The 17,315-nt window shown below is 39.7% G+C and overlaps 1 protein-coding gene across 1 annotated transcript in view; it reads left to right on the forward strand.

Moving 5' to 3' along the window:
* LRRC36 (leucine rich repeat containing 36) overlaps positions 1-17,315 on the forward strand; it is a gene marked incomplete at its 5' end in the record, with an annotated part of 34,155 nt that overhangs the window by 13,562 nt on the left and 3,278 nt on the right. The window contains 6 exons of the mRNA XM_082677559.1: positions 1,858-1,909; positions 6,133-6,573; positions 9,448-9,737; positions 13,303-13,468; positions 15,259-15,404; positions 16,198-16,321. Coding sequence (XP_082533685.1) covers positions 1,858-1,909; positions 6,133-6,573; positions 9,448-9,737; positions 13,303-13,468; positions 15,259-15,404; positions 16,198-16,321 — 1,219 coding nt within the window. The remainder of the gene's footprint in view (positions 1-1,857; positions 1,910-6,132; positions 6,574-9,447; positions 9,738-13,302; positions 13,469-15,258; positions 15,405-16,197; positions 16,322-17,315) is intronic.

Here is a 17,315-nt window from a genome sequence, read left to right on the forward strand (position 1 = left end):
TTAGTTTCTGCTGTACAGCAAAGTGAATCAGTTATACATATACATATATCCACTCTTTTTTAGATTCTTTTCCTGATAGGTCATTACAGAGTATTGAGTAGAGTTCCCTGTGCTATACAGCAGGTTCTTATTAGTTATCTGTTTTATGTATAGTAGTGTGTATATGTCAATCCCAATCTCCCAATTTATCCCTCTCCCCTTCCCCCTTGGTAACCATTAAGTTTGTTTTCTACATCTGTGACTCTAGTTCTGTTTTGTAAATAAGTTCATTTGTATCATTTTTTAAGACTCCACATATAAGCTATATATGATATTGTCTTTCTCTGTCTGACTTAAGAGGACTTTTTTGATGAAGGCATGTTAGACACTTTAAAAGGAAAGCACAAGACAGGATGCAAAGGGCCTTCTCCATTAATTTCAATCTCCCCTTTCCCTCTCCCCCAGTACCTGATCAGATGTAGTATATTTTTACATATAACTTTAGCACATTTTATGCCAGGCATTTTGGCACTCAAACAGGGATGCAACTGTTACAGGTTTTGTCTGGTTTTCAGTTTTCTCCTCTCTACCCAATGTCTCCATTTCCTGTTACCTGGCTTCTTTACATTTTCTACCTCTGCCTTTTAATTACTGGATCTTAACATCTCAGGGGTGGCTCTCCCACCACTGCCTCTTCATTGAAGCACACAAAAAAAGAAAAGTTAAGCAGTAAAGATGGCATAGAAGTTGTGGGCAATGAAGAGGTAGAGATCATGCAAGATGAGGGAAGAATTAAAAATAAGTTTTTAGAGAAAAAAATTGGTGGGAGTCCATTACTTATTTATATGAATGAATATGATGCAGGAAGCAGAATTGACTACTTCAACTTCTCCTTTTGTCTGCATTTCTATTGATAAATTATGAGCAATAAGTTTGCTTAAAATAGCCAGAAGGAGAAAGAAGAGAAGGAAAGACTCTGATTAATCCACAGTTTGGATAATCAACACTGTACAAAGAAAAAGATAGTAAGATTTCAGGTTGAATTTATAATACCTTCATTTTATAAAAAGACAGATTAACATTTAGTTGGTTTCTTTGTTTTTGGAGATTCTACTTGGGTAATTTAGAAACTATTTCAATTACCATTTTTTTAAAAATTTGGTATTCTTTTAAAGGAAATGGAGACAAAATATACTATAATCTACAGTTAACATTAAATAGCACTTTTTAGATTAAAAACTTTGAAATTACTTCTTGAAGTGCGAGAGAAGAAGAAATTGAATAGCCTACTCTATGTCCTCTTAGTTTAAGAAATAGGAAGTAAGATTTCTTTCTCTGCATAACTACCAAAAAGATGCTGAATACTTGAAGATGATTTTGTAAAAAGCAAACTCTAGAAAGCTTTCTACTTTGTATCAATCCTTGCTTAATTATGCCTTAGATTAATTTTCAGCCTATTAAAAAGTTTCAGTAGCTCCCATGGTTGATACTCAGCTTTACTAGAGTTAAAATAAGTATGGGAGTTCTTCAAGCAGAAATAAGTTGGAAAAGGTGGTACCATCTAACTTCTATGCTGAGTTATCTAAAGCAGAGAAAATACAATATTTCACTGTTTGGTATGTCCTTTACCATCTAAGGATATTTTGTCTTTTCAAGGCATCTCCTTATCTGCTCCAGAGCAACTCTAGAATCTCTTTGTATTGTGACTGTTTTAAAATAAGCTTAAATCTGGACCTTTGCTTGAAGATCTTTTTCCCTAGTTTGCAAGGATGGACTTGCTTACTAATAGGAAAGTATTCTGAACCTCCCTGTTCTAGTTAAACTCATGTCTGAATGCCCATTGACTCCCTTCTCCTAAACTTTCAAACTTTTTTTTAGATGCAGGAAGTGGCAAGAAAGGAGATACCAAGTGAGAATCACCAGGAAGATGGTAAATATTTTGCTTACAGTATTTTTCTCCACACTAGTCAGAGAAATCTAGGTGTGATGGGATTTGGGAGAAGATGGAGATGTCTCAGTCCTGGGAGACTACGTGATGAATTCTTTTCTGCTTTCATAAGGGGCTGCCCTGGATGCTTAGTGACCTGTGAGGTCTTTCAGGTTGAAGAGTGGATATTCTGACTTCCTTTGTTCTTGACTTTTTGTATTGGCTGACTATTCCTTGTTTCTTTTACCTTTCTTGCCTTCTTTTGGATTTATTATGTTTTTTGTTTTTGTTTTTGTTTTTTTTGCGGTACGCGGGCCTCTCACTGTTGTGGCCTCTCCCATTGCGGAGCACAGGCTCCGGACGCGCAGGATCAGTGGCCATGGCTCACAGGCCCAGCCGCTCCACGGCATGTGGGATCTTCCCGGACCGGGTCACGAACCCGCGTCCCCTGCATCAGCAGGCGGACTCTCAACCACTGCGCCACCAGGGAAGCCCTATTATGTTTTTATTCATCCATTTTTTTCTTTCTGCTAGTTTACAAGTTACACACTGTTTCTATGCTTTTGGTATTATTCCCAAAACTATAATATGTGTCCTTAACTTATTCAACTTTAAAATTAATCAGTACTTTAACTCTTCTCTTGTATAATTCAAAGACCTTAAAGTAATTTACTCCTTTTAATCCCTCCTGATTTATGTATTATTATTATAGATTTTAATTCTCTATATTTTTAAAATTCACAAGATACTATTTTTATAAAGTCATTGTTCATTTAAATTTATCCATGTTAAAAAAAAATTTATCCATGTATTTACCACTTTGCTCTTTTTTTTTTATTTTAATTTTTTGGCCGCACCAAGCGGCATGTGGGATCTTAGTTCCCTGACCAGGGATCAAACCCGCACCCCCTGTATTGGGAGCATGGATTCTAAACCACTGGACTGCCAGGGCAGTCCCTTTACATCTCTTTTTTTTTAATCCCAGACTTCACTTCTGAGATGGTTTTCCTCTAGCTTATAGTACATCTTTTAGAATTTTCTTTAGTGTGGATCTACTCGTGATGAATTCTTTCAGTTTTTGTCTGAAAATGCCCCAATTTCACTATCATTTTAAAGGGTATTTTGGCTGGGTACAAGTTTCTTTCTTTTCTTTTTTTTTTTTTATTACTTTTGACTGTGTTGGGTCTTTGTTTCTGTGCGAGGGCTTTCTCTAGTTGCAGCGAGCGGGGGCCACTCTTCATCACAGTGCGTGGGCCTCTCACTATCGCGGCCTCTCTTGTTGCGGAGCACAGGCTCCAGATGCGCAGGCTCAGTAGTTGTGGCTCATGGGCCTAGTTGCTCCACGGCATGTAGGATCTTCCCAGACCAGGGCTCGAACCCGTGTCCCCTGCATTGGCAAGCAGATTCTCAACCACTGCGCCACCAGGGAAGCCCTGGGTATAAGTTTCTATGTTGGCAGTTATTTCTTTCAAAATATTGAAGGTATTCCACTGTATTCTATCTTTTGTAGTTGCTTTTGAGAAGTCAGCTAGAACAGGGGTCCCCCTCACCCCCATCCCTGGGCCTGCACAGCAGGAGGTGAGCGACGGGCGAGCGAGCGAAGCTTCATCTACCGCTCCCCATCGCTCCCCATTGCTTGCATTACCAGCTGAACCATCGCTTGCATCACTGGCTGAACCATCACTTGCATCACCACCTGAAACACCCCAACGCCCCCGACCAGATCCGTGGAAAAATTGTCTCCCACGAAAACCGGTCCCTGGTGCCAAAAAGGTTGGGGACCACTGAGCTAGAAATTTGTCACTCCTGCAAGGATAATCTGTCTTATTTTTCCTCTGGCTGCTTTTAAGATTTTCCAATTGTCTTTGATTTTCTGCATTTCACTATGGTGTGTGGACTTCTTTTTGTTTATCCTGTTTGGTATTTATTACACTTGAATTTGTGAATTCTGTCTCATTATTTCTGTAAAGTGCTTCAAAAATTATTTATGTCCCATTTTTTCTATCTTGTCCTTCTGGGACTCTTGATTAAGTAAATGTATGTCCTCTTTCACTTTGTCCTCTTTGTCTCTTACTCTTTTATATTTTTTGTCTTTCTTTGGTTTGATCCGCATTCTGGATAACTCCTTCTGACCCATATTTAAATTCACTAACATTCTTTTCAGCTGTGTCTAATCTGTTGTTAAGCTTGTCTTCTGAATTCTTAATCTCAGTAGTTTATTTTGAGTTTTATAAATTCGATTTGGTTCTTTTTCAAATCTGCTGGGTCACTTTTTTGGCGGCACAGGCTTCGGATGCGCAGGCCCAGCGGCCACGGCCCACGGGCCCAGCCGCTCCGCGGCATGCGGGATCCTCCCGGACCGGGGCACGAACCCGCATCCCCTGCATTGGCAGGCGGACCCCCAACCACTGCGCCAGCAGGGAAGCCCACCCAGCTGTTTTATATATCTTTAAACATAGTAAAGATAGCCATCTTATAGGCTGCATCTGTTAATTCCAATTTTTGTGCATGTTGTCTGGTTTTTCTACTCATTCTCACTTGTGTTATCTTATTTCCTTTTTTGTTTTGGCTACTTGCTGGCTATTGTATTTTATTTTATTTTATTTATTTATTTATTTTTTTATTTTTGGCTGTGTTGGGTCTTCGTTTCTGTGCGAGGGCTTTCTCCAGTTGGCGGCGAGCGGGGGCCTTTCTTCCTCGCGGTGCGCGGGCCTCTCACAGTCGCGGCCCCCCGTTGCGGAGCACAGGCTCCAGACGCGCACGCTCGGTAGCTGTGGCTCACGGGCCTAGGCCTAGTTGCTCCGCGGCATGTGGGATCCTCCCAGACCAGGGCTCGAACCCGTGTCCCCGCATTAGCAGGCAGATTCTCAACCACTGCGCCACCAGGGAAGCCCCAAGGCTATTGTATTTTAAAAACTATTTGTAGGAATGATTTAAAGTCTTACATGAAGATATCTTTTCCAGATCAGATTTTCATTTGCTTCTACCAGTTGCCTGGGGAACTATCAGCCTGGAATCACCTTAATCCAAGCTTAAGGCTTGAGGATCCCTGGACCACCCAGATGATGCAAACCTGGATTACCAGTGTACAAGGGCTGGTTTATTTCCAGTTTACCTTTACTTTGAAGATTGTATCCTGATTAGGATTCCATATTAATGTGGGGAGTGGGTGAGGGGGTGGTTTCTCCTACTCCTTACCTTGGATGGATCCTGAACTTGGACTTCTGTACCTTTCACTCTAAAGCGCCTTAGGGTAAAAGTCACTTTAAGTGCTAGACTCACCTATATGAGTTCTTGCTGTTTTCTAGATTTTGGCCTAGAGATTCCTCACTAGCTTATTAGCTCTTTGATGCTTTTAAGAACGTATATCATCCCACTTTTTAAATATCTTCAACAGGAGGGATAGTCTGAATTATTTAATCTCATTACTTGTTCTTAGATTCTTTTTCTTACATAAAGATATTGTTCTATAACCTTTCCCTCCTTGGTAAAAATGTTGATATTCTTAAAGGTTCTGTAGAGATAGAAGGTACTTGGTTCCACTTTTTTAAAGTTAATGTGACTAACTCAGGAAGGCCTTCAAGCGTATGAATCTCTGAAAGCCCCAAGGAGCACAAAGACTTCTCTTTTTGTCTGATACTCTACTTGCCCTACTCTGAGGCTTTTTGGAGATGACAGATACACCTGTCTGAGAGAAATACTTTATAGCTGGATTAGGGATTTTCATAGGTTTTGCATTTCCTGCCATTTAATTGGCTTAGGATAGTGGTTCCCAATGTGTGAACCTAGATCCTCTGGGTAGAGGTTGGGGGTAGGAGTGAGTTTAGCTTTATTGCGAGGCGTCTATGAAATCATAGACCTACCAACTATTGTCTGAATACCTAAGATCACAACTTTTGTCATGTGGGAGTGCACCAAAATAGTAGAAATCGTATATAGAAAACTCTGACACTACAGTTTTAGAAGGAAATTCCTACAGGATTAGGTTGACATGAAATTTGTCTCCAGAATGTTACAGATTCTTTACTGTCTACACAATGTCCAACATGTTTTGTTTTTCCATGTAGGAATCCTTTTATCACTTTATGCTACCATTTATAAAAATTATAAAACATCTCTTCCTGAGAACTTTTTTTTGGTAGACAGAGGTATATCCAGTGAACAAGGATACCCTAAGAAGAATTCTCATTGTCTTTTGTTTTTTTTTCCCCCTTGATGATGGTTAGAATTCAGACGCTACTTGCCTCATCAATCCACAGTTCGAACCCCAGAGAAGATGGCTAGAGAAGGGTACCGAATATCTTTTTTGGACAACAAGTCTTCAGGTTCTTCTCCAGAAAAGGATTTGATACCAAAACCTGATACTTATCAGCTTACCCATGACGCCTCATTGGGTAAACGCCTGGATGTGGGTGATTCTAGACAGATTCATCCCTATCAGTTACCTTCAGATGCTGGTCTAGAAAATTATGATAGTCATTATTCTCAAAATCCATCCCTGCATGGAAGTCTTGGTAAAAGGCCTCAGACAAGCAGGAACTACCGAGAATATAGCACAAAACCTTCAAATAACATGAAGGCCACCACATCCCATTCCTGCGGAGACTTACCGACTTCTCTGTCAAACCCTGACTCCAGCACTGGAAGGCTTTTGAAGCTTAGTTCAGGTAATAGCTTCCTGTTAGTTTATAGACCTCTTTCATAGGCATGAAGATTGAAGTATAACTGGAAATTTTGGAATTAATATTTCTTAGATTGGGGAATTCCCTGGCAGTCCAGTGGTTAGGGCTCTGTACTTTCACTGCCTAGGGCGTGGGTTCAATCCCTGGTTGGGGAACTAAGATCCTGCAAGCTGAAAATAAATAAATAAATAAATAAATAAAGTCACCAGTGGTCCATAGAGCCTTGAGAAATCTGCAGGGTATGTGTTTAACATGATAGATATATTAGAGAAAATTTATAGACAATTTATAGAAATGCAGTTTCATAACTATATATTATTTTAGTTAAATATTGATAGCATCCTGGGACATATTTTTAGTTACATCTAGTCTTCTCTGGCCACAAGCACTTCTATTCTGAGTTACTTTTTCAGAAAAAGCTAGTTTAAGGGTAAGAGACCACTCCTTAGTTATTTATTTATTCAACAAAATGTATTGAATACCCACTATGTGCCAGATACTATTCTATCTCTGCAGATAAAGTAGCAAACAAAAATAAACATAAAATATATGTCAGGTTATGATAAGTGTTGTGAAGGAAAGTAACATAAGGGTATTAGAGAGTAATATGGAGGAGGTGATGTTTTAGATAGAATGGTCAGGGTAAGCGTCTCAGGTGAGATATCATAAAAGTAGAGACTTGAATGAAGTGAGAGTGTGAGCCGTGTGGATAACTGGGGGGAGAAATTTTAGACAGTGGAAATAGTAAGTGCAAAGTTCCTGAGGCTGGAACATGCTTGGCATGTTCAAGAAACAATGAGGAGGCCAGGGCTGCTGCTGCAGAGTGAGCCAGGTAAAGAGTATAGATGAAGTCAGATAGCCAGACATTTATTCTGGGTGAGATCAGAAGCTGTTGGAGAGTTTGTAGCAGAGGAGTGACATGATCTAACTTAAGAATTACTCTGGCTGCTGAGTTGAGAATAGACAATGGAGAGCAAGGATAGAAGTTTTTAAAATTAACAGATTAGAATCTGGATAAGAGATGATGGTAGCTTGAACTAGGGAGATAGCAGTGTAGGTGGTGAGAAATAGATTCTGAATATGTTCTGAAGATAACACTCCATGATTTGTTGGTGGATTGAGGATGAAGTGTGAGAGAAGGAAGGTCAAGGATAACTCCTAGGTTTCAAGTCTGAATAACTGGAAGAATGGAGTTACCATTTTACTCAGATGGAAAAGAGTGTGAGGAACAGGTTTTAGGATGGATACCAAGAGTTGATCTTTGTCACCTTAAGTTTGAGGTGCCTATTAAAACTTCTCAGAGATGCCAATTTGATAAGTAGACATATTAGTCTGGAGTTCAGGGAAGAAGGTGGGGCTGGGAATGAAGTGTGTGGATGGCATTAAAACAGACTAGATGAGATCTCCCCAAGGGAGTGAATATAGATAGAAAAGATATCTGAGGACTAATCTGAGTCCTCCAACAATTAGAAATCTCGTAGATAAAGAGAAACCATCATGGAGAGCAAGAAAGAGGCAGCTACTAAGGTAGGAGAAAAAAAAAAAAGCCAAGAGGGAGTGGTATTCTGGAAGCCAAGTGAAGAATATGTTTCAAGAAGGAGGGAGTTATAAATACAGTGTCAGATGTCCTTAATAGATGTCTTTAACACTTCTGGGACTGAGAAATGATCATGGTATTTGGCAACGCATTAGTGAGCAGCTTCAGGAGATGCGTTGTTAATAAAAGCCTTGTTGAGGTGAGTTCGAGAAAGAATCAAAGGAGAAGCGGTAGAGTTACCGAGTATATATGACCCCTTCAAGGAGTTTTGCAGTGAAGGGGAGCAAAGACATGGAAATGTAGCTGGAAGGGGGATGGAATCGAGATCATGGTGGAAATGATCCAGTAGAGGGAAAATTGATGATGCAGGAGAGAAAAGGGACAATTACAAGAAAAAATATTGGGGAGTGGTCAAGAGGAGATGGAATCCAGTCCACCAGTGGAGAGGTTGGCCTTGGATAGAAGCACAGATAGTTCATCTATTACAAGAAGGAAGAGAGGGAATTTATAGACACAAATACAGATGGAATTGGTAGATTTAGTGGTTAGATCACATAGATGTTTTCTTTGATTGCCTCTCTTTTGCTCAGAGACGTAAAGAGATCAGCAACTGAGAGTGAGGAGTGGGGAGAAGGTGTTGGAAGTTTGAGAAGAGAGATGTGAAATAGTGATCTCAAAGAATAGAAGAGTAGGACTTCCCTGGTGGTCCAGTGGCTAAGACTCCTCGCTCCTAATGCACGGGGCCCAGGTTTGATCCCTGGTCAGGGAACTAGATCCCACATGCCTCAACTAAAGATCCTGCATGCTGCAACTAAGACCCAGCGCAGCCAAATAAATAAATAAATAAACATTTTAAAAAATGAGAAAAGAATTTGGAAAAGAGTAGATACATGTATATGTAAAACTGAATCACTTTGCTGTACACCTGAAACCAATATAACATTGTTAATCAACTATACTCCAATATAAATTAAAATTTAAAAAAAGAATAGAAGAGTAAATTGATTAGAGTAATGTATTAGGATAGCCGGGCCCAGTTAAGATAGTGGTTATGAATTTAAAGTGAAGATGTTGGAAAGAGATATATGTTGTTCTCCAGTCACTTCCCACTGCTCTGCTGTAGGCTTGGAGTATGTGCACAGTTGGATTTAACCAGAGTTGGAGTTTTGTCAGGTGGAGGGAGAGAGAAAGGGTCCAGAAAGTTGAGGGTATATACTAGGGAGAGATCATTATGACCCTTGGACTCCAGACAAGGTAAGGATGGAAGTAAGACATGAGAGAGTTGAAGAGCAGGTTCATCTCCTGGCCTGTTTCCTTCACAGATCTGTATGCCACAACCCATTTCAACAGCGACCCTGCTCTGCTGGTGAATGTAGAGCAAAACTTATCCACCAGCCTCGGCGATTTAACACCAGCACATGGTTCTTTCCCAAACAACACCATCCTGGGAGACTCTCTGCGGACACTGCTGTTGCCTACTGGGACTTCAGAAAACAGAGAGAGTTTGACCAAGGGGTCATTAAGCCCATCGAGAAGAGGATTCAAACGGAAAGAAAATATCCTTGATACCCTGAATCCAAAACATGGTTTCAGAGATGCTACAGGCAGCGAGGCAAGTGTTGGCTTGTTTGTGCTTGTGCAAAATCACATCAGGTCCAAGAGCAGAATGGGGTTCTGTTTTGGTGGTGGTGCTTCGGATGAAAAGAGGTAGAAATTCAAAGGGATTTTCAGAGGCCAGTGGGTAATACTGCCAGGCCAAAGCCTGTGATTCTTTTGCCCTTGGGAAGGTCATTCCCCTTCTGCAGCATTTCCTCATTTATGTCACAGGGAGCAGGGTCCCTAATCTTCTTCCAGAGCATAAACATGGTGGAGAAGTACATTGATAATAAGAAGTGGTGAACAGAGTTTACCACAGGAAGGAATGCAGAAGTTGCCAGGGCCTCAGGGTTGGCTGAAGAGTGATCTCTGTAGCATTGATGTTTATAATCCTATCATGTTTACACATTTGCTTTGGCTACAAATCACTAACTTGCTTGGGATCTTTCTTCTAAAAGCATTGCTTTCCTGTCCAGGAATTTAAATTATTCCAATTTTTTCCAAGATGAATTAGATTAAGAAGATGAATTAGATTTTCCAAGGGATTTTTAGCTGAGAATGAACAACAAATCAAGAGCCATTCCCACATATACAATATAATCATTTCATAAAATTGTAGTATGATAGTTAGTGTTGTTCTTACTTAGTAACTAAGTGTTGTTGCTGCCGTTGCATACATCCCTCCATGGAGAATGCCTTCTTCTCTCCTCTCATCTGTTTGAATATTAATTCTTCTCCAGGCCCTACTTCCATCATGAAGCTTTCTTCTCATTAGTTAAAAGAACTATAGCTCTTGGGGCATGCTCTTCCCTTGAACCCATAATCTTTGTCATACGAATCATTTAATCATTTACTGCCTTGTGAGAAAGCAGGGGATTTGGTCAAAAACAACTATTTCTAGTCACTTATTTTTCAGTTGATGGAAATCTTTTTGCACATTGACATGGGTTTATAAGGGGGTTTTGTTGTTTCGTTGGTTGGTTTTTTTACCCTTTAAATACTTTCTATTCAGTTTTCAAAACTTTGGAGGTGGTTGTAATTTTTGTGCACCAAAGGGGGCAGTCTTGTAATACTTTTTTGACTTTTTGCTCCTTTTTTGTTTTCCATTTTTAGCCACTGATGCCTATTTTTCCAGACAAAGAGCACTGGTGTTAATGTATTTAGGGTGAAGGTACAGAAACACTTAGGATATTTGGGTGCTATATTAATAAGACGTGTTCTAGGAGATTTTTCCACCTCTATTTCATGTGATAGGATTGTTAAAATAGCAATTAAAATCTCAATGCACTTTTCTGGACTATCTTAAAAATTCCCATTTATTTTTTCCTGTTAGATACTATATTTCTTTATATGAAAAGTTGTAAAAGACCTGTTTGAATATAAATATAAAAGAAATACACTGTTCAGTTTCTAGAAAGGTATAAATCAGAATAGCATTTAAAAAGTTATAACTTGAGGATATGGGGAGGGGGAAGGGTGAGCTGTGACAAAGCAAGAGAGAGGCATGGACATATATACACTACCAAACGTAAGGTAGATAGCTAGTGGGAAGCAGCCGCATAGCACAGGAATATCAGATCGGTGCTTTGTGACCGCCTGGAGGGGTGGGATAGGGAGGGTGGGAGGGAGGGAGACGCAAGAGGGAAGAGATATGGGAACATATGTATATGTATAACTGATTCACTTTGTTATAAAGCAGAAACTAACACACCATTGTAAAGCAATTATACCCTAATAAAGATGTTAAAAAATAAATAAATAAAGTTATAAAAAATAATCCCATATAAAAAAACACACAAAATTAAACCAAACGTGAATTTGTGAAAATTTATTTTTGACCAACTGACTTTAGAATCATAGACAAATTGTTAAAATTAATTTTCAGGGCTTCCCTGGTGGCGCAGTGGTTGAGAGTCCGCCTGCCGATGCAGGGGACGCGGGTTCGTGCCCCGGTCTGGGAAGATCCCACATGCAGCGGAGCGGCTGGGCCCGTGAGCCATGGCCGCTGAGCCTGTGCGTCCGGAGCAACAGAAGAGGCCACAAGAGCGAGAGGCCCGCGTACCACAAAAAAAAAAAAAAAAAAAAAATTTTAAAAAGCCATGAGGCATGGCTTTTCAGCTTTTAATTTGCTGAAAATTAAAAGTAACAAAATTATTCCAAAGTTCATTAAAAAAATTATCCCCCACTCTCACTGCATTGTGATAAATGAAAGAAAATACGTAAAGGCATGTATGTGTTTCTAAGTTGTTCCATGATGCGTACACAGAATTACCAATACATGAAAAACCAATGACAGTAAATATCCATTTTTGACAAGATCCTCTCAAGTGGGCTTGTAGTGTAACCAGTTTTTCTATGACTTTTCTTCCTAATCAGATTGTTAACTTCTTAAGGACCTCATCTTTTACTTCGTCATATGTTCACAGTCCTTATGTAGAACTCTCCGTGCACATGATCAGTGTTCAGTACAGATCTGTTGAATAAATGTTTATCCCATTTGTAATGCTTTTCCTTATTAATTATAGACCATCTGTGTGACTCAAGTCATAGGTATCACTGTCTGGTGTTCTGCTTCACAGTTGTCATATATGACAGCATTATCTAATTAATCATCTATAGTTTTAATATCAAAAGAGCCAAAGATTGAGAAATAATTTGGCTGTTTTTAATATATAACAGCTTTCTTGAAGTCCCTTGAGACCCTACAGAAAAAATTTGTAGATTGATCTGTCCAGTAAAATTCCCAATTGTTTTTTATTCATTCAGACATGACTAAATAAATAGACATATACATCATATCTGAATGAATAAACAATTGGGAGTTTCATTGGAGAGCTCTACCTATATATCTATATACATAAGATTCTTACTGAATAAAAAGTATCTTTAGTACTGGGTCCAACAATAACATTTAACATAACATTTAAAATGTTATGGGATATTTATGTTTATTATATATTAATATACTAAATATAAGCTTATGAGTTATGACTTTTATTAAATTACTCCCCATTTTATTTTATGATATATAATACCTTAAAAAATGTTCTGCAGTTTAATCTTTCCATATTACATAACATAATACATTGGGCCATAGACATAGGTGTTAAAACATTTTTTGTTTTCTTCTAAAAATCTCTACAGAAAATTATCATAGAAGATACTGTTACCTTTGAAATTATCCTTGTATATATTATTGTATTTGCCTTAGACATTAATATTTTATTCAAATCCAAACTGAAAGATGAAACCAACTTTCTTTTTTTTCTTTTTTTAATGTTAACACTTTTTTGTGTGTGTGTGTGGTATGCGGGCCTTTCACTGTTGTGGCCTCTCCCATTGCGGAGCACAGGCTCCAGACACGCAGGCTCAGCGGCCATGGCTCACGGGCCCAGCCACTCCGCGGCATGTGGGATCTTCCCGGACCAGGGCACAAACCCATGTCCCCTGCATCGGCAGGCGGACTCTCAACCACTGCGCCACCAGGGAAGCCCAATGTTAACACTTTAAATGTCTGGATTTTTACTTCCCTTATTGCATTAGAATGACAAATGGTTGGTTTTTTTGTTTTTTTTCTTGAGCCTCTCTCTAGTGACCTGGGCAGTTTGCATGGTTTGCCAGGAAACCACAGTCCCCCAATCTCTGCCAGCGCATCCCATGTGGCCACTGTCCTCAGACAGCTCCTGGAGCTTGTGGATAAGCACTGGAACGGTTCCGGCTCCCTCCTCCTCAACAAGAAGTTTCTGGGTAAGTGAGTGCATTCTCAGTTCCTGGAGAAGGGCTCAGACCTTGCTTCTGCTTCGTGTTTCTGCTCTATGTTCTGATAAAAGCCACTCAGTCCCCTTAACTTGCAGGGAAAACTGTTCTCATGATCACTTACCAAAATTTCTCAGCCACACAGTGATTGACAAACCTGCATTTTTCTTATAATCTTCTTCTAACCTGTTGTTTGTTTGCTTGTTTGTTTTTGGCTGCACAGAACAGCTTGCAGGATCTTAATTCCCCGACCAGGGATCGAACCCCGGGCCCACTGCAGTGAAAGCACCGAGTCCTAACCACTGGACCTCTAGAGAATTCCCTTCCCTGTTTGTTTTTATCAGCACTCTTCCCTCATGTACCAATTGTCTTTTTCCTCCTGTAAGTTTTTCTTGACAGTCTTTGAGTGATGAGATATAAAATAGAGCATGGTCATGTTAATGATTACAAAAGGATTTAATGATCCTTGGAAAAGTGCCAACAATGAATACAACAGAAATTGGGTTTGATCATTAGAGTTCTGAGATGCCTGTTGAAATATTCGATTCGAAAAATATGATTCAAAAAACTCCAGTGACTAAATGATGTGGACTCTTTTTTAGGGCTTCTTTTTTAGGAACTTGGGAGAAAACAGTTTTGCAAATATTGTCCCCATGTGTTTATTTGTTGTTTAATGTAAGAAGAATTCAAGGAGCTGTTGGTGGTGGTAAAAGTTTAAGTAAAAAACTAGAAACTTTAAAGTTGTTTGGGCTTAACTTTTCTTTTTTTTTAATTTCTTTTATTTATTTATTTTTGGCTGCGCTGGGTCTTCGTTGCTGTGCGCGGGCTTTCTCTAGTTGTGGTGAGTGGGGGCTACTCTTTGTTACAGTGTGAGGGCTTCTCATTGTGGTGGCTTCTCTTGTTGCGGAGCACGGGCTTTAGGGTGCGTGGGCTTCAGTAGCTGTGGCTCACGGACTTAGTTGCTCCAAGGCATGTGGGATCTTCCCGGACCAGGGCTCAAACCCGTGTCCCCCTGCATTGGCAGGCAGATTCTTAACCACTGCGCCACCAGGGAAGCCCTCTTTTTTTCATTTCTAAAGGGACATACAGGAAAAGAAGTCTTAGCGCAGTTACTTTCCTTCCCACATTGATCCTTTGCTCTTGTTTTGTAGGAAATTATTCCCAGGAGCCACTCATCAGTGATTAGATAATAGCACAGAGCATGCACTCACGTGGGTCTGCTGTTGTTTCTCCATAGATGTGGGATATAATTTTTTTAATTAATTTTATTTATTTATTTATTTATTTTTGGCTGCATTGCGTCTTCCTTGCTGCGTGCGTGCTTCCTCTAGTTGCAGTGAGCGGGGGCTACTCTTCGTTGTGGTGCATGGGCTTCTCATTGTGGTGGCTTCTCTTGTTGCGGAGCACAGGCTCTAGGCACGCGGGCTTCCGTAGTTGTGGCGCGTGGGCTCAGTTGTTGTAGCTTGCGGGCTCTAGAGTGCAGTCTCAGTAGTTGTGGCGCACAGGTTTCGTTGCTCCGTGGCATGTGGGAACTTCCCAGACCAGGGCTTGAACCCTTGTCCTCTGCATTGGCAGGCGGATTCTTAACCACTGCGCCACCAGGGAAGCCCATAATTTTTTATCTCCATCATGAAACATCTCTTACAGCCACTTACTAAATTCTTGAAAAAAGGGGATATTAGATTACCCTGTTTGTCCTACAGAGCTGGTAGTTATTGACCAGGAATTCTGTGCTTTAGCTTTTAAGATTGGCCCATGTGCCCAACCTGAATTTTTGGCAGGTCCTGCCCGAGATCTGCTTCTGACTTTGGTAGTCCCTGCTCCTTCTCAGCAGTGGTGTCACTCACGTCCTGAAGATACATCAAAAGCCTCCCACAAGAGGGAGATGGAACTGAAGAAGATGGGGCAGCTGGTCCCTAATGACATGGTATGCTGCTCTCAGCTTCTTTTCCTACTCTTCCTTTACTAGAAAAGGATGGGGCACAAGACTAGAACAGGTCTGTGCCATAAAGAACATCATCACCATGAGCATCTAGATGTTTCTGAACTGAAATATAGAAAAGTCAGTCTGTGCAAATCTGGAACACAAAACTTGCAGGGACAGCTTGGAGGTTTTGCAGGGATGACTCCCTAATCCTAGCCCTAATCCAAAAATTCTAAGGAAAGAGTTGAAATGGAAAAAGAAAAAAAAAAAGGCCCTAGAATGAAAACATTTAGGACCATGTTCTTGAAGGTTATGGTTTGATTCAGATGAGGGAAGTTAGATGTGTCTGGGATTATCTTTCCTCCCTTCTGATGGAGAGCCCTAAACCAGGGGCCATTCCTAGAGTGTTAGGCTGCTGGCTCTGGGAGGGAAAGAAGGGACTCATATTCTTAGGCTTTTTTCCTCCCTTTTCTTAACATTAGAGGATTTTCAGGCATCCAGTTTAGTTTCTAGAAACTTTAGGTAGGTGACTCAGATGCTGGCCACTTGTCAAAACAACCACTTGTTCTGCAAGAGTAGTGGATAACTCACAGGAAAGATTGCGATTGCATGTGATAAATTTGTTTGCTGCACTTGAGCTATGTTTACCGATGAATTAAAATTCTAGTGAGAAAGAGAGATGCTGACCTCCATTCAGTTTATCACTAAACAGAGGAAAGATTTTTTCAGTTTTCTAAAAGCAGTCCTCAGAATTTCAGATTCTTAATATGTTTGTATTTTGTTTTCTAATCTAAAGGAAAGTTTGAAGCAAAAACTGGTCAGAGTGCTGGAGGAAAACCTTATTTTGTCAGAAAAAATCCAGCAATTGGAGGAAGGTGCTACCACCTCGATTGTGAGTGGGCACCAGTCCCACACTTATGGTAAGTTCAGGAAAGCAATGTGTGGTGCATCCCAAGACAACCGTTTGTTTATAGATGGCCCGTTTAATAAGCTTCGTCATCCAGAGCTCACACGGCTTCCTAAATGGAAACAACCATCTAGCTTCAGAGTTGTAATGCAGGTGACTTGAGTTACCAGAGTAAAAGAGTTTACTCTTTTATCAGTGTAAAGCATTTACAAATGTGTTATTATTGTCATTATTTTTTAGAAAGACACTTGTTTTTTCTGATTATAGCAGAAGATCGTGTTCTTTACAGATAGTTTGAAAAATATAAGGAAAATATAATCTCACTACCCAGAAATAACTACAGTTAGTGTTTTTGGTATATTTTCTTTCACCATATGCCTATACATATATTTAACTCAGAATTAAAATTTGTGTCTTGATTTTTAAAAACTAATTTATGTACAACAAAATACACACATTTTAAGTTTGATGAGTTTTGACAGATATGGATATTCATTTAACTCCATCCCAGTCAAAATACAGAACACTTCTGTACTCTAGAAGGTTTGACCCTTGTGCACTCAGTTCCCGCTACTCTCTACCCTAGGCAATTGATTTCTACAACCTAATGTTATTAATTTAATAGCACAGGCATTTCCTATAATGTTACACGAATATACCATATTTCTCTATTCAGTCCTCTATATAGTTGTTTTTAATGTTAGCTATTATAAATAAAGCTGCCACTTTTATATTATAAATAATTCTAATTCTAAGAATTTCCAAACATTCGAAAGACCTGAAATAGAAGAAAAGACCCTAGAGTGAAAATGCTTCTCTAAGATTCTCTTTCTTCTCTTCTGATGGAGCTAAGAGTCCTAATATTTATGCTGTGATAAATAATGCAGCTATTAATATCTGTGTATATAAATCTTTGTGTACATTTTAGACTATTTTCCTAGCAGACATTCCTAGAAGTAGAATTAGTGGGTCAAAAGATGTGGACATTTTTGAGGTTTACACACATC

Source organism: Grampus griseus (genome assembly GCF_964374135.1).
Source record: "Grampus griseus genome assembly, chromosome: 19".
Classification (NCBI taxonomy): domain Eukaryota; kingdom Metazoa; phylum Chordata; class Mammalia; order Artiodactyla; family Delphinidae; genus Grampus; species Grampus griseus.